At 49.0% G+C, this 22,681-nt stretch overlaps 1 protein-coding gene across 4 annotated transcripts in view; it reads right to left on the minus strand.

Moving 5' to 3' along the window:
- Window positions 1-11,308: 11,308 nt before the first annotated feature.
- SMURF1 (SMAD specific E3 ubiquitin protein ligase 1) overlaps window positions 11,309-22,681 on the minus strand; it is a 110,767-nt gene continuing 99,394 nt past the window's right edge. For 3 of the 4 annotated variants that reach the window (XM_032394234.1, XM_032394233.1, XM_032394231.1), the window contains 6 exons: window positions 22,145-22,323; window positions 20,809-20,946; window positions 19,700-19,820; window positions 18,549-18,750; window positions 17,469-17,553; window positions 11,309-15,430 (listed from right to left, as the gene is read on the minus strand). In XM_032394234.1, the coding sequence (XP_032250125.1) occupies window positions 15,331-15,430; window positions 17,469-17,553; window positions 18,549-18,750; window positions 19,700-19,820; window positions 20,809-20,946; window positions 22,145-22,323 (825 nt within the window). In that variant the 3' untranslated portion in view covers window positions 11,309-15,330. The remainder of the gene's footprint in view (window positions 15,431-17,468; window positions 17,554-18,548; window positions 18,751-19,699; window positions 19,821-20,808; window positions 20,947-22,144; window positions 22,324-22,681) is intronic. The other variant, XM_032394232.1, reaches the window with a different exon arrangement.

Here is a 22,681-nt window from a genome sequence, read left to right on the forward strand (position 1 = left end):
GAGAGAGAGAGAGAAACAGCATGAGAGGGGATAGGGTCAGAGGGAGAAGCAGGCTCCCCGCTGAGCTGGGAGCCCGATGTGGGACTCGATCCCGGGACTCCAGGATCATGACCTGAGCTGAAGGCAGTCGCTCAACCAACTGAGCCACCCAGGCGCCCTGTCCTGAAGTTTATTTTGTCTTACATCAGTATAGCTACCCCTGCTCTCCTGTCATTACCGCTTGCACAGAATACCTTCCTCCATCCTTTTACTTTCAAGCCATGTGCGTCCTTATATCTAAAGTGAGTCTCGTGTGGACAGCATCCAGATGGACCCTGCTTTTCTATCCATTCTGCCAATCTGTGTCTTTTGATTATGGAGTTTAAATTCATTTACATTTTCTTTTTAAGTTTATTGAGTAATCTCTACGCCCACCGTGGGGCTCAAACTCATGACCCCAAGGTGAAGAGTTGCATGCTCTTCCAACTGAGCCAGTCAGGCGCCCCTAATTCGTTTACATTTAAACTAAGTACTGATTGGAGAAGACTGACTTTTGCCATTTTATTTGTTTTCTGTGTCTTACAGCCTTCTCCCTTCTCCTTTCCTCCATTACTGCCTTCCTTTGTGGTCAGGTGATTTTTTTTTTTTTCTGTAGGGACATTTTGGTTCCTTTCTCATTTGCTTTTGTGTATATCCTACAGGTATTTTCTTTGTGGTTGCCATGTTTTCTTGTTTCTGCCTTGTGATCTTTTGTTGAATATTGGGCATCTGAAAAATGTCCCAGGTCTTGTAGACCATTTCTGTGCAGAGGAAGACTTTCGCTGGGTGGCCCAGTTTGGAGGCTTAAGGGGACCTGGCTGCCCTTCCCCCAAACCATGCCATGCCACACCAGGGAGGGAGTGGGGCGGGGGCAAGGGTGAGTGAAAACACTTTGAAATTTCCTATCATTGCGAATGTGGCTTTTTCTTGACTGGGCATTTGCTTGCTTGCTGTAGATGTTTGTAGATGGTATTTCAGCCAGTCTGGAGTTGTCTACTGCGTCTGTGGGGGGTGGGGGCCCGGAGCTTCCTAGTCCTCCGTCCTGGCTGATGTCACTGTCTAGGCCTTTCATTTAAATGTTATATTTTATTGAGTTATAGTTGACAAAAGTGTAAATTAAAAATTTTTTAAATGAGGGGCGCCTGGGTGGCTCGTCGTTGAGCAACTGCCTTCGGCTCAGGTCATGATCCCGGGGTCCTGGGATCGAGCCCCGCATCGGGCTCCCTGCTCAGCGGGGAGCCTGCTTCTCCCTCTCCCACTCCCCCTGCTTGTGTTCCCTCTCTCGCTCTCTCTCTCTGTCAAATAAATAAAATCTGAAAAAAAATTTTTTTAAATGAAAACTCATTTATACAAATACATCAGTCTTAAAAACTAGACGAAATCCAGCCCTTGATTCATAGAAATGAACTCTGAAATCCTCAAGTACTCTCAGCACAGGTCCCCTAGTGAGTGACCTGGCATGAACCAAAATCTGTCCTCCACCCTCACATTCTCTAGACCCAGAAAAAAGGAAACAGATTCACTCTTTTTTTTAAAAGATTTTATTTATTCATTTGAGAGAGTGAAAGAGAGAGACGAGCAGGGGGAGGGGCAGAGGGAGAGGGAGAAGCAGGCCCCCTGCTGAGCAGGGAGTCCGACGTGGGGCTCGATCCCAGGACCCTGGGATCATGACCTGAGCCGAAGGCAGGCTTAACCGACTGAGCCACCCAGGTGCCCCGAGATTCACTTCTACGTCAAATATAACTGTAAAGGAAGCCCCAAAGGATTGTAAATAACAGCAATAAAACCAAGAGAAAAGTTGTCAAAATTGTCTTAGAAATTATTGCTTTATTAATGATTATTTTAACAGACTTAGTAACAACAAAAATTATGTATTAACACTACCCACAAATAGAATGAAGTGGAATCATTTAAGTTATAAGATTCACATTCAAATATTCTTCAGTTATTTAATCATTATTTTAAGAATAATTTCATCAAGATTCTAATTTGAACCACTGTATAATCTCTGAACTAAACGCAATAAAGCTAAAGGAGAAAAAAAACTCAAAGTTACTTTAGTGCAGAGATAAAGCTATCTAGGTAAGGTTCGGGATCGTCCAGCTGCCGCATCAGAAGGCAAGTCACTACCTCAGACTGTGGACGGAGGTGGAAGCCAGCATGCGGTGTAGACATTTCTGTTGTCAGTGGAGTATGTGTTGGGCCAACAAAGACCACTGGAGGAGAGAGTTCCTGGAGGGCAGCGTCCTTGTTTTCCTGAATGTAGGGAAGGACAGGTGCTCTTAGGCTCGGTCCCTGGGACCTCTTGGGCCTGGGTAACATCTGAGTCCGAGGGGAAGACCAGCATCTCGGCCCGTGGTTCCGGGTAGGTGAGTGTCCGAGCATCGGGGTCTGCCCGTCCATCAGGACGATGGACAAACTCGGTGGAGGGTCCCCTCTCCTGAGGACCTGAGTCTCTGGGGGACGTGGTCGCACCCTGGGTCCCTGTATCATCACAGCTCCACGTTCCTTCTTCCTCAGGAGTCTGGTTCCAGAGGATTCCCTGCTGGGCCTCTTGGGCCTCTGCCAGATGCTTCACCTGAGGTATTAGGGACCTACATTAAGCTTTTAATTCCTTCTGAGTAACTTTTGTCTGAAGTCTGCATTTTCTTTTCCTAAATTACTGTGTTTCTCTCATGGGAAATGAGCTGGCCTCGGGAAAGGCCGCTGAGGATTTCTGCTGTTTCTGGAAGAATTTTGGTCTCTTGACCAGGTAACAGCTGTTCCCAGAAGGTGTCTGACCTTCTAAGTTGCTTCAGGAAGATTCCCCTTTCTCTTTACACAGGGAATTAATTCTTGACTGAATGTCAGTAGAGATTCATTTCTTCATCTTTATGCAGTTTCTGCTGGAACTCCTACCTTTCACTTTCTGTGACTTTTTTTTTTTTTTTTAAAGAGAATCATAAAACAAAATGGGAAATGTTTAATATCCAGGTTCTGTGCCCAGCACAAGCTTTCTTCATGTGATCACAAGTTAATGTAAGTTGACTTTTTTCCCTCAGAGTAAAGGAGTTCTCGGACTCAGGGATCAGAACCTGATTCCTACAGAGCTGCGAGAACCCCATCAGGTGAACGCCAAGCCTGTTTTAAATACTTTTTTCCAAACGCCGGGGGTGGAGGAATGGGCAAAATGGGTGAAGGGCAGAGGGAGAGGGAGAGAGAGAATCTCAAGCAGGCTCCACGCTCCACGCAGAGCCCGACATGGGATTCAGTCTCACGACCCCGAGATCGTGACCTGAGCCGAAATCAAGAGTCAGATGCTTAACCAACTGAGCCACCCAGGCGCCCCAAACTTAATTTTTTATGGAAGTTTATGAATTTTATTTTTTTTCCAGTTTTATTGAGCTACAATTGTATCAGTTCAAGGTGTACAACGTAACGATCTGATGGACGCACCGATCGCTGTTTCACTCTGCAGTGAAGCCTCCTCTGGGGATTTTAAATGATCCGGAAAGCTCCCATTCTTCACCTGGGCTTCGTGGCAAGAGTTTCACGAGTGAACAAGCGAAGAGAAATCTCAAGGTGTGGAACAACGGAGCCAAGAGCTGACGTACGAAAGCTCAGTCGGCGGGAGAGGCCTCCAAACACGCGCCCCCAGGACCCGCCACCCAGTCAGCCCCACGAGCCGGCGGAGGAATGAAGGGAGGCTTTCTTTCCCTGCTGTTCTAGCACATTTGGTTTTGTCTTTTCTCAAGACTTTTTCAAGTATCTAACTGAGCCACATCAGTGAGTGTCTTCAAAACTCCCTGTGACATGCCTTCTGTGGGCTTTCCACCTCCTGACGGAGCCTTCCCACCCAAGTCCACGGCCCCCCTCCATGTCCACCGTCCTGGGGCTGAGCTGCGGGACCGGCGGGGGGCGGCCAGTGTCCCTGCGGCAGGTCTGACTCCGACTCCCCGCCGCACGTGCCCTCCAGGCTTGTCTGTCGCTTTGCTCTGTTCCATGCGCTGACCCCCTCTTCTCCCCCAGCCTCCTCCTGCTTCTGAAAACAGCTCTGTGCTTCCCTGGAGAGGAGAATTCTGACGCAGGGCATCTCCCGGATCATTATTAATGGCCTCCAGATTTATTTTTCTTGGTTTTTCTTCCAGTCTGGCTTCCATTCGTGTCGTTTCAAGGCCCCCAAACTGTGTGTGAAGCTAAGCTGCTCACAGGTGCTGCCTTTCCTCCCGGAGGCTCCTTGTCTTGTCTGCACAAAGCAGGCTTTTCGTGATGAGCAGTCAAGTCTGACCCTAACTGTCACCATCTCCCACAGCACTCTGTGTGGCTGGTCCCAGCTCAGGTCCCCTGCAGCAATGTCACCTCTTGGCCCCACGACCAGCACGACATAAAGCACGACAGCCATCAGCAAGCAGGTTGGGGGGCGCTCCCCGGGCACCCAGGGCACAAGGAAGTCAGAGGTGCTCTCGTCCATCCTGCTCCAGGGCGCCCCCTGGGCAGGGATCCCATCCCATGACCGACGGGGCCCCTGGGCCAGAGGTGGTTCCTGGAGCTTGAGCTGCCCCGGCCCTGCCCGATGGCCCATGGGCCGTGGGGACCGGTACGCAGCGAGCGAGCCGTGGCCAACACTCTTCCTTCCCCGAGGCCGCCTCCGCCCTGCAGGGCTCGGAAAAGTCCCTCCTCGCAGGCCCCTCCTGGTTTGGGTCTGGCCGGCTTTGAATAACTGGGAGGGCTGTGGGAGGGCTTCTGGAGGGTCCCACCCAAGGTACCCGAATCACCTCCCTAGAAGCCCGTGGAACGTCCAGTGTTCACGGTTCAGGGATCTGAGGTCTGGCTGGGAGCAAGGATGTCGAGCCCATCCTGCAAGCGGTGAAATGCTTGAGGTGGAAGCCCCTCAGGACGCTGCTGTCACAACGGGGATCCCGGGGGAGCCAAGCGCACCTCCTGGGGGCCAGAGGGCGGCGGGGGGGCACCTGGGCCCACAGGAGGCTGACCCCTGGCCGGCTCCCAGGGCAGCTCCACGCGGGCCACAGGACTCCGCAGGTCCCCGGAGGGTCAGCGGAGCCTCCCCGGGCCGAGAGGCGAGACCGGCCATCGCAAGCGGCCCCCACGCGGGATGCAGTCAGCCTCACATCCCCCCACTTCCTCTGGGGACGGAGCGGGTGCCCTGCGGTGGCATTTTCACCAGCCCCTCTGCGGATGCTGTGGTGAGTGAAAAGAAGGGGACACGGGGGTGGAGCCCAGTTAGAGGGGGCCGGTGCGGTGCTTGCACAGGCCTGTGTCTGGCCCGCCCCTCCCTCCAGGCACCCCCCTCCCGCCCCGCTCAGAGGACACCTGGTGCCGGAGAGCCGAGGGAGTGCGGGCGGCGGGGCAGGAGGACCCCGGGGGGGCAGCTGACAGGTGAGTGACGGCTGAGGAGCTTGCATGGCCCTGAACAGAAATCGAAAGTCTTCGTATCAAGAATGGGGGGGAGACAGGGAGAGACTTCTAGATAATCTGCGGGCACAAAGGCTTCCACGGCCAGCCAGCACTGCCCCTCTGTCCAGGGCAGGAGGCGGTTTGGAGCCGGGTACCCAGGCCTTGTGCGGAGCCAGGGAGGAATAGGGCAGACGTCCCTCGGGGTCTGCAGGTCAGGCTACCCCGCTATTTCATAAGCGAACAACTTGCTGATTTTTCTCTCTGTATTCGCTCACTCGCCACCGCCCTGACCAAGGGACCACGCATATCCAGGGGCCCAGACTCCTCCTTCGGGCCCCTTCTGGACATCACCGTCCTCAGATGGAAGCACTGTCCCAGCACAGGATCACTCCGTCTGATTCTTCCTTCCACGTTTTTGAGCATCTTGTGTGTCGCTGCATCCAAGGCTCAAGAGTTAAGTACGCCCCCCAAAGTCACAGTTATGAACTGGAGCCGGATTCAAACTCAAGACTCTGCCAAGCCCTCCTAATCCCGCCGCCTCCCGGGAGGTCCCAACCAGGGCCCCAAAAGATGGTTGGAGACTCTGGTTCTCTGGTTCTGAAAAGTGCCCACCCACGCCTTCGCCGGAGTGCCCGGCGCTTCTGTCTTCTGGCAGAGGCTGCCCCGGCTTCTCAGGACAGCTCCTGGCTGGCTGGGGAGAAGCAGCAACAGCCCAGCACCCCGTGGCCAAGGACGCAGACAGGTAAGACCCTCGTGTGGAAAGCATGGTTTCCGTGGACTTATAGCGGCGCAGTGTGAGCCAGCAGGATGGAGCACTTGCACATCCGCGTGGAACATACTTCAACGGTACAATGCTCCTGGGAGGAAGATGCTGTTTTCCCCACTTTACAAATGAGTAAACTGAGGCACAGGGGAGGTAACGTGTTCAAGGGCAAGTTACAAAGCCAGGATTCAACTCCAGGTCCTGACTCTCGACGATGCCATCTTGCCCCTTGAGGGCCTTCTGTAGAATATCGATCCGTCTCTGTGTTTCTGACCATCAGGTAAGTGAGCGGTCAGTGTGGCTGCCCGAGGGAAGGCCAGTGTTGTACTTGGTTGAGGGGAGGGTAAAGGAACAAACTAGAAAGTCTCAAAAGAGCAGACTTAGGAAGTTGTTGAGACAGTAGGCAGGGCTGGTGTGGGGACAAACAATTATACAGATTGTTGAAAGCCCCCATGACTTAGCAGGAACTGTGAACAGAGAAAGAGCCCCAGTGAGCCAGACATTCCCAACCGGAGCATGGTCCCCTCACAGACAGCAGAATGCGGGACGGCCTGTGTCTGCTGAGCCCACGGACACGCTGTGTCCCAGTGACTGATGGGTGGGAGTTAAGGGCAAATATGACCAGTGATGTCAGGGAAGCTGGCAGAATCAGAAGCACCGGGAAGCCATCTCCACTCAAAGACTCCAACAATTCTGGAACTCTAGCGTCCATCTGACTGCTTGCGACTCCCAGGGGAAAGCTTGGCGGGTAAATTCCAGTCTATTTCAGCATTTAGTGTGGTAATGGCTGCCCACCCCCTCATCCGAGCACATGGCAGCCTGGGTTCTTGGTGCAACTTGCCAGAGGCAGGGTAGGCAATAAGGACCTTGCCCTCCAACTGTGAGATTCTGTGTTCTGATCACTGATTGCTGCTTTTGACCAAAGAAGTACGGATACAGAGGTGGGCGGCCATTGCCGTATCCCCCACTGGCTGATGTGGCTTTCAGGAGACTTAAAGGAATAGCCCCAGTTGTTTTGTTATTTCTTTCCCGTTTCCTATTTTGGGAACCAAATATTTAAAGAAAAGGACATTCAGAAGCAACTGCTTGGACAGTAACTATGGTCTCAGCCTGGTGTGTAGCCAAAAACTAGTAAGAAGCCAGGATTCTCAGTCACAAAGCTACAAGACATGAATTTTGCCAGCAACGCAAAGGAGCTTGACTGAGGATTCGTCCCTGCTTGGGCCTCGAGAGGAGAATGCAGTATGACTGACACATTGGAGCCTGTGGGACCCTGAGCAGAGGACCAACTTAAGTTGTGGTAGGAGTTCTGATCCATGAAAAATGGGAGTTGTTTCAAAAAGAAAGAAAAAGAAAAAAGCAACCATGTAAACAGGAAATTTAGAAAGCCATGCTCAAGTTCATGGAAAGACACAGGTTCAAGAAAGACCAGAGAAAACCTCAAGCTTTCACCTCAGGCTGATCAGCGATACCTTCAAAAATTGAAAAGAAAAAAAACACCCCGGGGAAATAGGATAATCTCATTTCCAGATTTACATTATAAAATTCAAATGTCCAGTTTTCAACAAAAAGTCACAAGGCATGCAAAGGTATGACCCATTCAAAGAAACAAAGAACAGAAATCATCACTGAGGAAGGAAGCAGACAGCAAACTTACTAGGCCAAAGACTTTAACGGTCTGAAAGCTGCTCAAAGGGCTAGAGGAGGACATGGACAAAGACAGGAAAACAATATGTGACCAAAAATACTATCAAAAGAGACAGGAATTATAAAAAAGAACCAAAAGAAAATTCTGGAGCTGAAAAGTGCAATACCGAAATGGAAAATTCCCTAGGAGAGTTAAAAAGCACATTTAAATAAGAAGGAAGAATCAATGAACTTAAAGATTGGACAACTGGAATGGAGAAAAAAGAAAAGTGCACATAACCAAAGAGTCCCATGGGAGACCATTAAGCAGACAAGCATTGTGGGAATCCCAGGAGAAGAGACAGAGAGGGGAGAGAGAGGAGTCAGAATATTTGAAGAAACAATGACCAAAAATTTCTCAATTTGATGAAAGATATGAATCTACACATAGAACCCAGACAAACTCCAGATGGAATAAACTCAAGGACACACAAGGACAAAGAATCTTGGAAGCAGCAAGAGCAGTGACTTGTCATGGACCCTAAGGGATCCTCAATAAGATGACCAGAGTTCTCATCAAATTTTGAAGGTCAGAAAGTAGAGGGTTGATTTATGCAAATTGATGAAACTCAGAATTCTATATCCAGCAAAATTCCTCTTCAAAAGTGAGGGAGTTTGCTACCACCAGAATTGCTTTACAAAAAATGCTAAAGGAAGTCCTTCCTTTAGAAATGAAAGGATGCTTGCTCAGACAGTAACTCAAAGCTGTAAGCAGAAATCAAAATCTCCAGCAAAAGTAAATACATGGACTGTTATAAAAGCTAGTATTATTATAAGTTTGGTTGTAAGTTTACTTTTTATTTTCTACAGGATTTAAAAGGCAAATGCATAAAAAACTACATTATTGGGCACACAATATATAAAGATGCCATTTGTGACAACAACAACGAGGGGGAGATCTGTATATGCTATTCAAAGTGGTAGAACTTAGGTGGTTGTAACCTTAGGATGTTAAGTATAATCCCTGTGGCAACCACAAAGAAAACATCTATAGAATATATACAAAAGGAAATGAGAAAAGATTCAAAACATGTCACTATAAAAAAAAATCAACTACGAAAGGCAGTAATGAAGTGAGGGGAAAAAAAGCTGTAAGGCACATAGAAAACTAATAAGAAAATGGAAGAAACAAGTCCCTTATAAGTAACTATACGTGAGTGTATTAAACTCACTCTCTAATCAAAAGGCAGAGATTAAAGATGTCCAACTAGGAAGCTCCAGGCCTGTGCTACCCCCATGGAAACACTGAAAATACATACGTAAAAACAACTACAGACTCTGGAAATCAGTCAAAAATCTACAGCAACCCGGTGAATGCCCAATCAAGAAAAGGCCACAGTCAAAATGGCAGAGAATTTTGTGGCAACTTTGCTCGCCTTTGCCTCGACCCTTCCTAGCACAACAATGTGTGGTTGGGAGGAGCCAGCCCAATTCCTGATTTCCTCCCTTGTGTTGAAAGAAGGGGAGCAGAAATCATCTGCCATGTTCTGAGCTGTCGGACTCCTGAGGGACTGGCTTCTGCTTGCCTGGCCTGGAGTCAGGCGGGGAGGACGGCAGAGCTGAGACTGCAGGCCGGCCAGAGCCCGGAAGGCAGCAGCAAGCAACACGACGTGTGAAAGCTGCAGGGGGAGGGCAGACCTGCAGATGCCTGGGGCAGAAAAATACAGTAACACATCTAAGGTCCTGAGAAGAAGCTGGAGTGAGACTCTGGAAAATTGGGACTTTCTAAAAGCAGCCGTGTGTATGGGGAAAAAGAAGAGGGGCCTTGGGGCGAGGTACAGGCCCAGGGAGGACACAGTCCAAAACAAGACCTGAGACTTAAGCCATCAGCCTGGGTTGATCACAAGTCTTAGAACACACCCTGCTAATTAGTGAGGGTCTTCCTGCCATTCTGCAAAGAATGGGAAGACATGGCTGTTTTTTCAAATGACGAGTTTTCAACAAAAGATCTCAAGGCATACATAGAGACAGGAAAATGGGGCACAGCCAAAGGAACAAAATATATCTTCGGAAACCAAAGAAACCGTCCCTAAAGAAACTTACTAGAAAAAAACTTAAAATAACTATTAAACATGCTTAAAGAGCTAAAGGAAATCAAGAAACATATATGAACAAAACGAGAATATCAGAAAGTCATGTACGTATATGATTAAAAAAAAAAATTCTGGAGCTAAAAAATACAATGAAGGGATTTAACAACAGACCTGAGCTGTCAAAAGAATCTGTGAACTTGAAGACAGGTCATTTGAAATCCTTGAAACAGAGGAACAAAAGGAAATACATTGAAAAGTGAAGCGGGCCTAAGGGACTTATGGGATACCATCAAACAAATATATGCATTATTGGGGCCCCAGATGGAGAAAGAGAAAGGGGCAGAGAACTTGGAAGTGATGGACAAAAATCTAATTTGAGTAAAGAAATGGACATACAATTTTAAGAAACTCAACACATTCAACAAAAATAAATCCAGAGACACCCACAGCAAACACTGAAAAACTGAAGGGCAAAATGGACAGCTCTACGATAATAAGATTCTTCAGTACCTCACTCTCAGTAAGCTAGAGCAACCAGGTAGAAGATCAGTAGGGAAAGCGAGAACTTGAACAACACTACAGACCACTGGGAGCTAAACAACATCCCTGCCAACAACAGCAGAATATACGTTTTCCTCAAGTGCACAGAGAACATTCTCCATAATAGACCACATTCTGTAAGGCCATGAATCAAGTCTCAAAAAATTTAAAAAGACTGAAAGCATTCAAAACATTTGCTCTTTCCCACAATGGAATGAAGCTAGAAATCAGTAACAGAAGGGAGAACTCATAAATATATGGAAGCAATATATCACAAGGGAAATTAGAACCTTTCTTGAAAGAGACAAATGACCATGAAAACACGGCATGTCGAAACTGAAAGCAGTGCTGAGAAGGAAACTCATAGCTATAGATGCTTACATTAAAAAAGAAGAAAGGTCTGAAACCAAAAACCTACTTTATACCTTAAGGAACTAGGAAAAGAAGAAAAAACTAAGCTGAAAGCTAGCAGTAGGAAGGAAACAATATTACAGCAGAGATAGAGAACAGAAAACAACAGAGAAGGCCAACGAAGTCAAGAGTTGGTTCTTCCAAAAAAAAAATTCAACATAATGGCAAACCTTTAGCTAAATGCCTATGGCGGGGGAAAGAGGACGAGGACTCAACCACACAAGAGAGGCACCTTACTGCAAATATACAAAAATAAGAAGGATTATAAGTGTTCTATGAATAATTGTATGCCAACAAAATGGATAACCTAGATGAAACGGACAAATTTCTAGAAACACACAACCTACCGAGACTGAATCATGAGGAAATAGAAAGTCTGGATGGACCTATAACTAGTAAGGAGATTGAATTAGTAATCAAATTCCTCCCAACAAAGAAAAGCCCAGGACCCAATGGCTTCATCAGTGAATTCTACCAAACATTTAAAGAATTAACATCAATCCTCCTCAGACTCTTCCAGAAGAAAGAAGAGGGAATGTTTCCTAACTCATTCTTAGGAGGCCAGCACCACCCTGATACCAAAGCTAGACAAAGACACTACAAGAAAACTGTCAGTCAATATCCCTCATGAATACTGATGCAAAAACCTCCAACAAACATTAGCAAATTGAATCCAACAACACAGTAAGAAAAAGGATTATACACATCACGACAAAGCTGGATTCCTGAAATGCAAGGATCATTCAGTACATAAAAATCAATCGATGTAATTCGCCATATTAACAGAATGAAAGGGAAAATAAATGATTATCTCAGTTGACACAGCAAAATCATTTTGACAAAATTCAGTACTTTTTCATGATAAAAACACTCAACAAACCAGCAATAGTAGGAAAATACCTCAACACAGTGAAAGGCACACATGAAATATCCCACAACTAACATCACACTCAAAGGTAAAAGACTGACAGTTTGTCCTCTAAGATCAGGAACAAGACCGCATGTCCACCTTCACTACGTGTACTGAACATAGTACTGAAAGTCGTAGCCGGAGCAATTATACAAGAAAAAGAAAGAAAAAGCATCCAAATTAGGAAGGAAAAAATAAGAGATTCAAAACTTTCTCGATCCCACAAGTTTTTGCTCGATACAGAGCACTTTCAGCTGCCCCGTTTTTATTAGTCCCTTCTACCGTTCTAAAGTTTGTCCTTTCTCCTTAGAAGGCCCTTGCCAGTATTTCTAACCATTGCCTTTCTTTTTTGTGGGATTAAAAAAAAAAAAAAATCTCATTTCCACACCAAAATATCAGACGCCAAAAAAATGTAAAGTCGTGAGTTTATTGCATATGTAACAAAATGAACCTGACCTCCCGGGTCCAGCCTGCTATACAATCACTGTTTGTTGTGTGTTTCCAGCTGGTTCCATAACCACATTAAATAGAACTAGTATTTCTTTAAATACTTTTGATTTTGACATAAAACAGAACATTAGTGTACAATTTTCACAAAATAAATCAGGAATAAAAACAGTGGGAAGAATAACAAGGATAGCAGCAATACTTAAAAACAAGACATTACAAAATAAATTAAAAAATACATTATAAAGTGGTTGAGAAACAAAAATAAACAAATTTTAAAAATTCATACTATGTTTCGGGAAGGCTGCCGTGCGGCCCACACCTGGCTGCAGACGGGGCTGGGGGGCAGGGTGTTTTCTCTGCAGAAGGCCATTCCCGGCAGCTCAGGTTTGAGGACCACCTCACCTGAATTGGGACCATGCAGCCGAGCAAGCTTAGGGAACACAATCCACCTGGTGGGCAGACTCCCCTCAGAAGAGAGCTGTCCCTCCTGTCCCCCAAGCAGCCCCTTTGTTTTTCCTACCTACAGCATTGGCAGAGTGGTGGTTTGCTACATCCCTGAGGGTCGGCTGATGACCGCTGGTGAGGGCAAGCCTGGAAGTTGGGCCCCTGAAGCTTCTGGGCAAAGAGGTGAGGGGAGGGGGACAGGTGGGCGGTCGGGGACTACCGCAGAGGGCGACGAACGAGAGCTCGTGGGAAACGGGGTCCACACGGACCCAAAGTGGCGCGATCAGGAGCTTTTCCCAATTGTCTGCCACACTCCTCTTTGGGTGGCCCAATCCACTGTTAATAGTGAAGGTTCTAGAAGTGCAATGCCACTGACAGGCCCATTTGGTGAGAGTCAGCCAGGGCTCTGGAACGTTCTGCTCTTTCAGGCTCCACTGTGACACACAGCTGATGAGGGGGCCCACATGCAAGTGTGAGGAGAAAAGCAGAGACCCCAGCCTTACAAGACAGGAAACACTTGCGGAGCTGACCCCGGACACGTGCGAGCAGCCTGGGGCCGGCAGGTCCGCTTCCTAAGGATTGCTCCCGTTTCTCCCAACAGCAGGAAGATCGTCTTAACGGAGCCAAACTCAACATTCCCGCTAGACCCTCGTCTCCTAACTCCTGCGGATTCTGGCCAACCCCACAGAAGAATTAGTGCTCCTTCCCACCTCAGCCTGGAGGTGTTCTCAGCTCTCCCGTGGAGGTCTCCTCCTCACGCTGTTGAGGTTCGCCTTCGAGAGGAGGCCGATCTGGGGGCAGGTCTGTAGTTGACATTTCCTCACTCTTCCAGAGGAAGATTATGAGGGAGGACTAGAGAGTCAGGGGGAGCCAGCTTCTAGAATGCCCTCACAAGGATCATGGTAAACGAGACACAAGATAAGCCCAACTGGGGCAAGGCAGAACTTCTGAAAGACCAAGCCCACGATCCAGCCTGGACTTCCTGATTGGATTTAATTTTCCTTCTGCAGCTAGTCACACCGGACATCCTCTCTATCCTGGAACCTCCATACGTAGCCCAGAAGCGCGCTCTCTCGCAACTCTTGGAACCCCAGCCAGCAACCCATGCCCCCCAAACCAGGCAGACCTCTTGTTCCAAAGGGGGTCTATCTCCCAAGAGGTCCCGGAGCTGCTCACGTGAGCCGCAGATGGCTTCAGGGCCGACCGAAGACCCACAGCAAGATGAGAAGGGTCCGCAGGCCCCCAAACCCACCACAGTCCAAAGGTGTTAGTAACAAAAAGAGAGTGGTCCAAAAAGCTCCTTCCAGACCCCTCTCAGACCCACAGCTGATGCCAACGCCCAACTCCAAAGCCAACAGCAAAGTTTCAACAGTGAAGTGTCTTGCTAAGGAATTACCCCACACTTGCCCCCCAAAACAAAAACAACAAAAACCAAACAGGACAATTTGCCGCTGCCGCCCTTCACGGAAGTTGATCTCCACTCAAACCACCTTGTTAAAATACTGCTTGAACATCGTGTGCAAATTGGAAAGTGGGGTTAGAAACTGGGGGTCCAGGCCGGCTTTGGCCTCGCTCAGCATGTGAAGCTGTTTGGGCGAGTGAAGCAAGCGGTGACTCTTAGTGTCGCCCTCTGACACTCAGAAGATGACCAGCATGAGCCAGAGTGGAACTGTGTCCCTGCCCCCCCCACACTGTCAGGTTTGCATTCAACAGTAAGAAGGGGGGTTAAGTCAATGAGGTTATCCGCTCCCCCTCTCCCCTGGAGGCGAGTCCGCACCAGGCCAGCAGCTAGAACAGGCTCTTCTTTTGTTAGTTCGGCTCTCAGCCAGTTCCGCACGATACTTTGTTAGTATTCAGTGACCCAGCCGACACACAGGTGTGCGGGAGCCCCAACCCGGGACTGGCGGCGTGGATCTGAGGCTGGTTTGGTCTGTTCTTTTATAAGCTCTGTTATGTGGTATTTTCACTGGAAAAATATCTCGAATTAGATAGATAACGTGGCAAAAGGGACTCTTAAAAGGAAAGATCAGTTTTCTTTATGCAGAACCAATTTTTCAGCCAGGATACCCTGAAACATACCCCGGGCCCCGGTCGCTTTACTTTTCCAAAAGGGAAGCATGCTTTTGCTGGCGGCTTCCCGCTGCGGCGGACCTCCCCTAGACAATACGGTTATTTGTCAGTTAGAAATTCATCTGCTACCTGAACAGGCTGCTAGGATGAGACTGGAATTTGAGCTGCTGACCTTGAAAAGGGGCCTCGGGACCGTTGTGACACAGAATAGCTAGGAGAGCTACCAGTTACAAAGCCTCAGGAAGCCAAGCTCAGTTCCAGAACTTGTGGGCTGATCCCCCTATAAAGACCACAGGGCAGTGAGCCGATCACCATATGGGTTCCAGTCATAGCGGAATATCCTGTGTGACCGAAGCCAAATGCTAAACCTGGCTGCATTTTATTGGATGGGTGATGGAAGGGGGTGGGAGTACTGTCATAAAGGAGGAAAGTATGGGTGGGAGCCACCAACCAAAGTCCCCCTACCCCCCCTCCCCAAAAGGAGGGGAGACAACTCTTTCCCTCCGGTGATCTGGGGTTCCCAGGCCTCAGCCAGCTGCGTAGGAGGCACACAGAAAGCTTGCTTTTGGTCTGGTGGTCATGAGCTAGAATCTGTTGCCTTTGGTTGCTCTTCACTCCACAGCAAAGCCACAAGTCTCCTCCACGGCCGTCAGCAGCTTCTCATAGAGCTTCTCATACGATTCATAAGGTGGAATGTCAATCCGATTAAAGCTGGAACAGGACAAAAGAGCGAGAGAGTCACTGCTGGGGGTGATCCGGATGTAGGACCTGCTTCAAGGACAAGGACAGGCGGGAGCAGTGTATTTGTGGCCCCGAGCCAGCAGAGAGAGAGAGAGAGAGCGCACACACACACGTAGATAGGCAGGACGGAGCCAAGACGGGAAAGCATCTCATTCCCTTGTTGGGATAAAGAGGTGGAGGTAAGTTTTCTACTCTCCCCCCACCCCTAGTCCTCGTCTGCTTTGAAAGCAGAGATTTTTTCATCGAACACACAGCAACATAGACCCTAAGATCTTGAAAACCAAAATTAAACCAATTACTATTTCCTGGTTATATGAAGACAAAGCTCTCAGCTTGTTTTGTTTGTTGTCTTTGGGAGAAATTATTTCTCGGTACGAGGAATACCACCTTTGCAGAGAGCACTGTAATCCAGACCGGCCGGCAGTCAGATCACCACTAACAATTTATACGGCATGTCTAGCTGATCCACCGTGACTTGATCTGAGACCAAACAGGGCAGTCTGGAATATTTCTTGCAAAAACAAGCTGTATCTCAAAACTAATAAAATGTCAAATCCCTGACACTGAAATGAAATCGATAGATGAAATGAGTGATGAAATGAATCAACATTTCCCTGGGGAAATTCATTTCTACTGTTGTATTTAAAAAAAAAAATACCCTTTAAGAAGGATATTCTCTACTAACAAAAAAATATAGAATTCTGACAGAGAGGCCATAGAGTGACTTACTAAATTACAGGGGGTTAAGCAATTAAGGATGGTTTTTCTCAAGAAAGAATTGGGCTGAATGGTGTGACAGTCTTGGCGGGGGGCTTTAGCATCAGAGGGCACCTCTCACATCTGTTTTACTCTAGACACCAAACTATGAAAGGACAGAGTCTTACAGGGAGGAAAGCAGCTGCCCAGCATCACCACGGCGCAGTTTCTGTGACGGCCACGCTGGGCGAGGCGCTGTAGCCTCCCCATGGCCTTGGGACCGTGCAAACATGTGAAGCCACACCCCTGGGCTCTCAATCAGGAACCTTCTGTTACACCCCAATGCATCTGGATGACCAGGACCTGGCTCTCCTGAACTAGACATGTTGGTCTTTTCGATACATGGTTTCTGAGACAAAGTGTACGTAACTAACTTGATTTTTAAACCACAAATAATCTGCTATGATTATTATTTAAGTTAAAATTTGGGGAAGAAATATTTTTCAGTATACAAGATGCATCATCATAGACTAAGTTCCAAGAAGGAAAATGGACTCTTAGGAAATGAACTAGTAACTCCAGATTAAAACCTACAGTTTTGGGGCATCTGGGTGGCACAGTTGGTTAAGCATCTGACTCTTGGTTTCGGCTCAGGTCGTGATCTCAGGGTCATGGGATCAAGCCCCGTGTCCGACTCTGAGCTCGTCTGCTTGGGTTTCTCTCTCCCTCTTTCTCTCCCCCTGCTCTCGCGCATGCTCTCACTAAATAAGTCTTTAAAATAAAATAAATAAAAACTATAGTTTTTGGGGTGCCTGGGTGGCTTGGTTGGTTGAGCATCCAACTCTTGATTTCAGCTCAGGCCACGATGTCAGGGTCATGAGACCGAGCCCCATGTCACACTGACCATGGAGCCTGCTTAAGATTCTCCCTCTGCCCCTCCCCACCACTCGTGCATACACACACATGCGCTCTCTAAAAAATAAAATAAAAAAATTTAAAAACTAGTTTTCCTACTGAGAGGGACGTGTGCTCACGCACGCACACGCAAGAGCCAGTGGAGGTAAGACGAGCTGCTGGAGCGCCAGCCAGCACGAATCCCATCTCACGACACAAGTGGTTTCACAACAGAGACGTCTGATAACCCTCCTGTGACCCACGGCCGAGTGCTCGTTCCATCGGACACTGGGGCCATCGCCAGTGGTCCTGGGATGCTGACAAGGGAAGCAGAGTGCTCCACAGAAGAAAAGAGCTTAGACAAGTCCCGCGAAGGGCGGCACGTGGTGGAGACAGGCTCCCAGGGGACGGGCCTTACCAGGTGTGGGCCTTCGGAAGGTTGTCCGTGTTGGCGTCGATCAGGTGGATGGTGAAGAGCCGGGGCCCTGCCGCGCCTGTAGAACCTTACGAGAAAACATTCTAGTTAACGCACGTCAGAGGCAGGGCCCAGGCCCCACTGCCCACCACACCCTCAGCCCCGTGCCCAGGCGGGCCGTCCTGCCGGAGGGCCACACACGGACTTCACGAGGTAGCATGAGCCTCCACCTGGCTTAGCATATGCTGACAGTGGCCATCCAGGGACCTATACCAGACATTCCAGAAAACCACAGGGGCAGAGCGAAGACTGGTGAGAACTCTCCTCCTGTCTCCTCCCCCACTCAAGTGGGGGTATGTGAAAATCCTTAAACTACCAGTGATGTGTTTTTTGTTGTTGTGTTTTTGTTATTTTTTTTAACAGAAATTTTTAGCAAGCAGACCCACTCCTGGCAGAGGCAGCAGTTATAACAAAAGCAAGATACAGGGTCATGAAATCTCCCCAGGCAGAGGTGCGATGGGAAGAGAAAAAGACATAAACACCTGGGACAAAAGCCCAAGGGGATGGAAGGAACTTCTGTCACTCTAAGAAGTCCTTGGAATACGGAAAAGTGTACCAGGAATATTCTATATGTGAAATATATCTATCACTATTAATATGCAAAATTCCATTTACTAAGTCTTAATATACTATTATCATTCAACTTTTTCCTTCCGGCTCTCAGGGTTATCAAAAATCTGGATATCAGATTTTTTTTTATCACAGTTGGAAGGGACGAGAGACAGGATGCATACCCATCGGTGGAGCCCATCAGGCAGTGCACCTGCACAGAGGACGAAACTGAGGCCCAGGGAGGACCCCTGGCACTAATGACCAACACGGTAGCCAGAGACTCCATCTCCTGATGCCCAGGCCAGGCCTCTCTCCCTCACTCAGAACTGCAGTGAGAGAGCTGCTATCAGAAGACTCAGAAACGAATCCACGGTGCATTTAAAAACTCTGATTTCTTTCCCAAAGCCTTGCCAGCGGGACGCGCCTAGGGGAGATGCGTGGGGCCAGGAGCCCCGCCTCCATGTCAGTCACCTTGCAAAGCCTTGAAGCCTTGGAGAGGGACCCGAGTGGACCCGGTCACGAACTGCAGGAGCCTGGCCCTCCTCTCCTCGTCGAAGGTCTCCACAGCCTGCCAGAACCACCGGACGATGTTGCTGTCGGCCACGCAGTGCTTCAGCCGAGTGTTGGACTTCCAGTCGCTCACGTCGATTTTATCCAGGCCACCAATGATCAGCTGGGAAGGCGTTCGGCGGCAAGTTAGTTCTCAAACGTACGAACCAGGGTCATGACACGCCCCACCCAGTAGTTCCCAGGACATGAGAGGAGGGAATTTATCGTGCCTGAAGAAACAAGCCCCAGACGTGGATAAGCAGGGAGATCAGCAGTGTGCCCAATGCTGCCACCCCAGGCTGCTTTCCGACCCCCAGCCCGGGGGTTTTCTTACAAGCACGTCTGCGTTCGCGGTGTTGCGCCACATCAGCGAGGAGTCGGTATGAAAGAAGCAACTGGCAAGACCAAAGGGGCGGACTATAAAATGGGGCCACATCCCAGGGACTTCGGGGGCTGGGACAGGCAGAGCTCGAAGGCTTGAGCGGAGGGACTGTGGCGGGAGTCGTGTGCATGTGTCTGCCCGGGGCGGGAGGCGCCTCACCGGGGACAGAAAGACAGAAGGATTTCGCAGCCCTGAGCCATTTGGCATCGGAGGTGGGTAAGAGATGAATGAACCGCTATGTTCAAGCACATGAAGTGTGATTAGAGGACACAATAACACTTTGTTCCGAGGCTAATAGCCAGAACAAAAACAGAAAGCTGACGTGCTGGGAGAATCTGGTTATATGCAAGATAATTTCCTCGATCCGAGGTGACTACACAGGAGGGGGTTAGGAACCTCCACTGCTAGAGATTCTGAAAAATAGGATAAGCCACAGAACACCCTGCACAATGTCCAGAGAAGGATCTGGGCTGGCTGCCGCCAAGCAGAGAGACACCTGGCCGGATCCTAAACAGGCTCAGATGTCCTCGACGCCCCGCTCGCTCTAGCCCTGTTATCCTGGAGCCCCAAAAACCCCTGGCCTTGCTGGGGAACAGGTGAGCCTCGCTCTGCTGCCGTGTGTAAAACAAGAAAACACTGATCACATTCACGACCTTGAATGTGGACTGGGCTCGGCCCAGTGAGCACGTACCTCTAGTTCCTTCTGGTCAAAAGGCTTCAGCAAGTGTTGAGGAATGAGTTCATTAAACCCTTTCTGAAGAGCTAAGAACTGGGCTTCGATCCCTCTCATGAACCTCCAGTTTACATACAACCTGAAAGACAAATTCGCAAGTTGGAGGCAATACAAATGGTTCACGGGAACAACTTTTCCTCCATAGTGGGTTCTGCCATCATCTGCTGAACCTAACGCCCTGCCGCCAGGCCTCCTGGGGGGGGGGATGGGGGGCTTGGCCAAACCCCCAACAGCTGGTAAGACCGGGTTAAAAATAAGTCAGCACAGGCTTGACACATTCTGATGCTTTACTAAAAATAGGACTAGGAATTAACCTGACCTATTACAGCAAGTGCTATCATTTAAAAAAGTAGATTTAGGGGCGCCTGGGTGGCTCAGTCGTTAAGCGTCTGCCTTCGGCTCAGGTCATGGTCCCAGGGTCCTGGGATCGAGCCCCGCATCGGGCTCCCTGCTCTGCAGGAAGCCTCCTTCTCCCTCTCCCACTCCCCTGCTTGTGTTCCCTCTCTCGCTATGTCTCTGTCAAATAAATAAATGAAATCTTAAAAAAAAAAAAAAAAAGTAGACTTAAAAATAAGATACGGGGATGCTGTGAGAGCCACACACCAGTCTGGCTGCCCAAGCACTCCAACGTGCCCATATGCTTCCAGATTTCCAGTGTAAGTGACATGTCATTTCTTTGCCGTCAGAGGTGGGACCACAATGGAGGAGACTTCCTTGAGACTGAGCTCAAGGAAACTTCTAGGCTCCACTTCTCTCCTGCACTCACCACCTTCACACCCAGAATCAGGAGGCCACTTGGCAATCCCTTCCGGCACTTGGGCTCGGGGGTCATTATTGTCCCTTCAGCAGGTCAGGCCTGGTGGCATCGGGCCTCCTCCATGCAGAGCTCCCACTGCTGAACCCGACAGTTCAGTTATGTGATTCTGGTCACACATGCTGGTGGGGACAGGGAAGCCTCTAACAGTGAAGGAGTCTTGACCATCTAAATGTGGACCCAGCCATGCCCAGGACGGTCCCGGGCACCCGGAGGCCCCATCAGCGGCCACCAAGGTTCCCTGGAACATTACCGGACATATTCTTTCTTGTTCTCCTCTGTGACAGGAACGTTTCGGCCATTGGGTTTCAATTCATGCTGAAGAATCCTCCCGAAAGCATTGTGTTCCACACAGAAAGTGTGGTCCAGCACAGGGGTGATATCATTCTCTCTGTTGAAGTTAGGACAGAAGATGGATGTCAGATCTTTGCCGCAAGGCAGCAGGGAATAGAACAGGAGCGGGAACAATCTGGGGCACAGACAGACAGACAGATGGCATTTACTGACTAACACCCCGGAACTGCAGGAGGGAGAAGAGAGGAGCCTCAGGCAGACAAAGAGCCTGTGCCCGGGCAGGGGGGCAGGCCCTGGGAGGAGCCGGGGGACCCCAGCTCCACATCCAGATGGGCCCTTGACTCTCGGCTTCCCCCTTCGCAGGATGGTGACGGAAGCTCTACCATTCTGTGATCTTACGAGACACAGTGACCTGATTGCTTTGTCAACTGAGTCTCTAAACAGAAGGGAGGGGTTCATGAAGAGTCAACTCAGTCAAAGGAAAAGCAACCTGCAGGGAGACACACCTAGACGATACGGTTCCCCTTGTAAGGCAGCCATTCACACAGAGTAGCACTCGAGAGTTCAAACGGACTCCACCACCTGCCGCGCTTCTTGAAACACAGAGTGAAAGATCTCCTATGGGCTGGAGGCCCTACCCCTCGCAGACTACCCGTTCCCAGCAGGGACCGCGGGCCAACAGAGCGCAGGACGCAACTGAGTTCAGGTCCTCGGCACGTCCTCCCTCTGCCAGAGCCTGGGTCTCTCGCTCCCATGGAATCAGCCCACTGACAAGGACCTGCGACACCCACGGTCACCGTGGAACGGGGCCAGCTGCTTTCAAGAGCGTTTTAGGAGAATTCTAAAACAAAGGTGACTAGAATTCTCCCTGATCCTTTTCTCATATCAAATGTTTTGACATAAGGTACTTTGATACTAATTTTGTTTTTGATACTTTCCCTCCAGAGATTAACTGGAGACCCCCTAGAGAGTCAAAAGCAAACCACCCACCCACCTATGAGGCTCGGGGGACTAACACTTGTGATCCTTCCTTAATAATTTGAGGGGACAACAAGAGAAATCAGTCTATGAAGTGAAACTGGCCAAACATGAAGAACATTAAGTCAACTGAGTATTTCTTATTCAATCTACTTTTACGTTTCTGGTTGTAAAACAGCATTTTCTTTATTTCTCTTCTCCAACTTCACACCCACCCCTCAAAAACATTCACATGCACGCACACACGCATACAGACAATTCTATCCGGTGTACGAAACGGTGGCTGTGCATTAACTGGACAGCGAGGCTGTACTTACAGAATCCATACTAAGCTCTTATGTAATTCTGGGTCCACCGACTCCAAATCCGAGAGCTGGATGGGTTTCCCCAGTAGCTGCTTATAGAAGGGAACCGTGAAGCCCCCATTTATGTAGTGGCCGTGGAACACGGCGAGACCCATGATCCGGCCCACAAAATGGAAATAAGACAGATGGTCCTGTAGGGGGCACCAGAGAACACGAATTCAGTAGGAAAAGGCCCAGCCGAAGTGGATACCTTTGTGCTTTCTCCAAGCTTCTTGGGAGAACGAACTGTCCCATCTAACTCGGTCGGTTACTCACAGGTTGTGCTCACAGATGGAGGAAAGAAGGCTGGTCAGGTAGTCAAAACCCAGAGCACGTCTTTATAGATCATCTGAGTATGTGATAGGCCCCTAGTGCAAACACCTCCTCGGGACTGCTACATCATCTGTGGCACTCAGTGTAAAAGGAAAATGCAGAACCCCTTACTCAAAAATTAAGAATTCAAAGGGCAGCTGCAGACTCAAACCAAGCACAGGCCCTTCCAAGTGCAGG

The sequence above is a fragment of the Phoca vitulina genome, unplaced genomic scaffold (genome assembly GCF_004348235.1).
Source record: "Phoca vitulina isolate PV1807 unplaced genomic scaffold, GSC_HSeal_1.0 scaffold79, whole genome shotgun sequence".
Classification (NCBI taxonomy): Eukaryota; Metazoa; Chordata; class Mammalia; order Carnivora; family Phocidae; genus Phoca; species Phoca vitulina.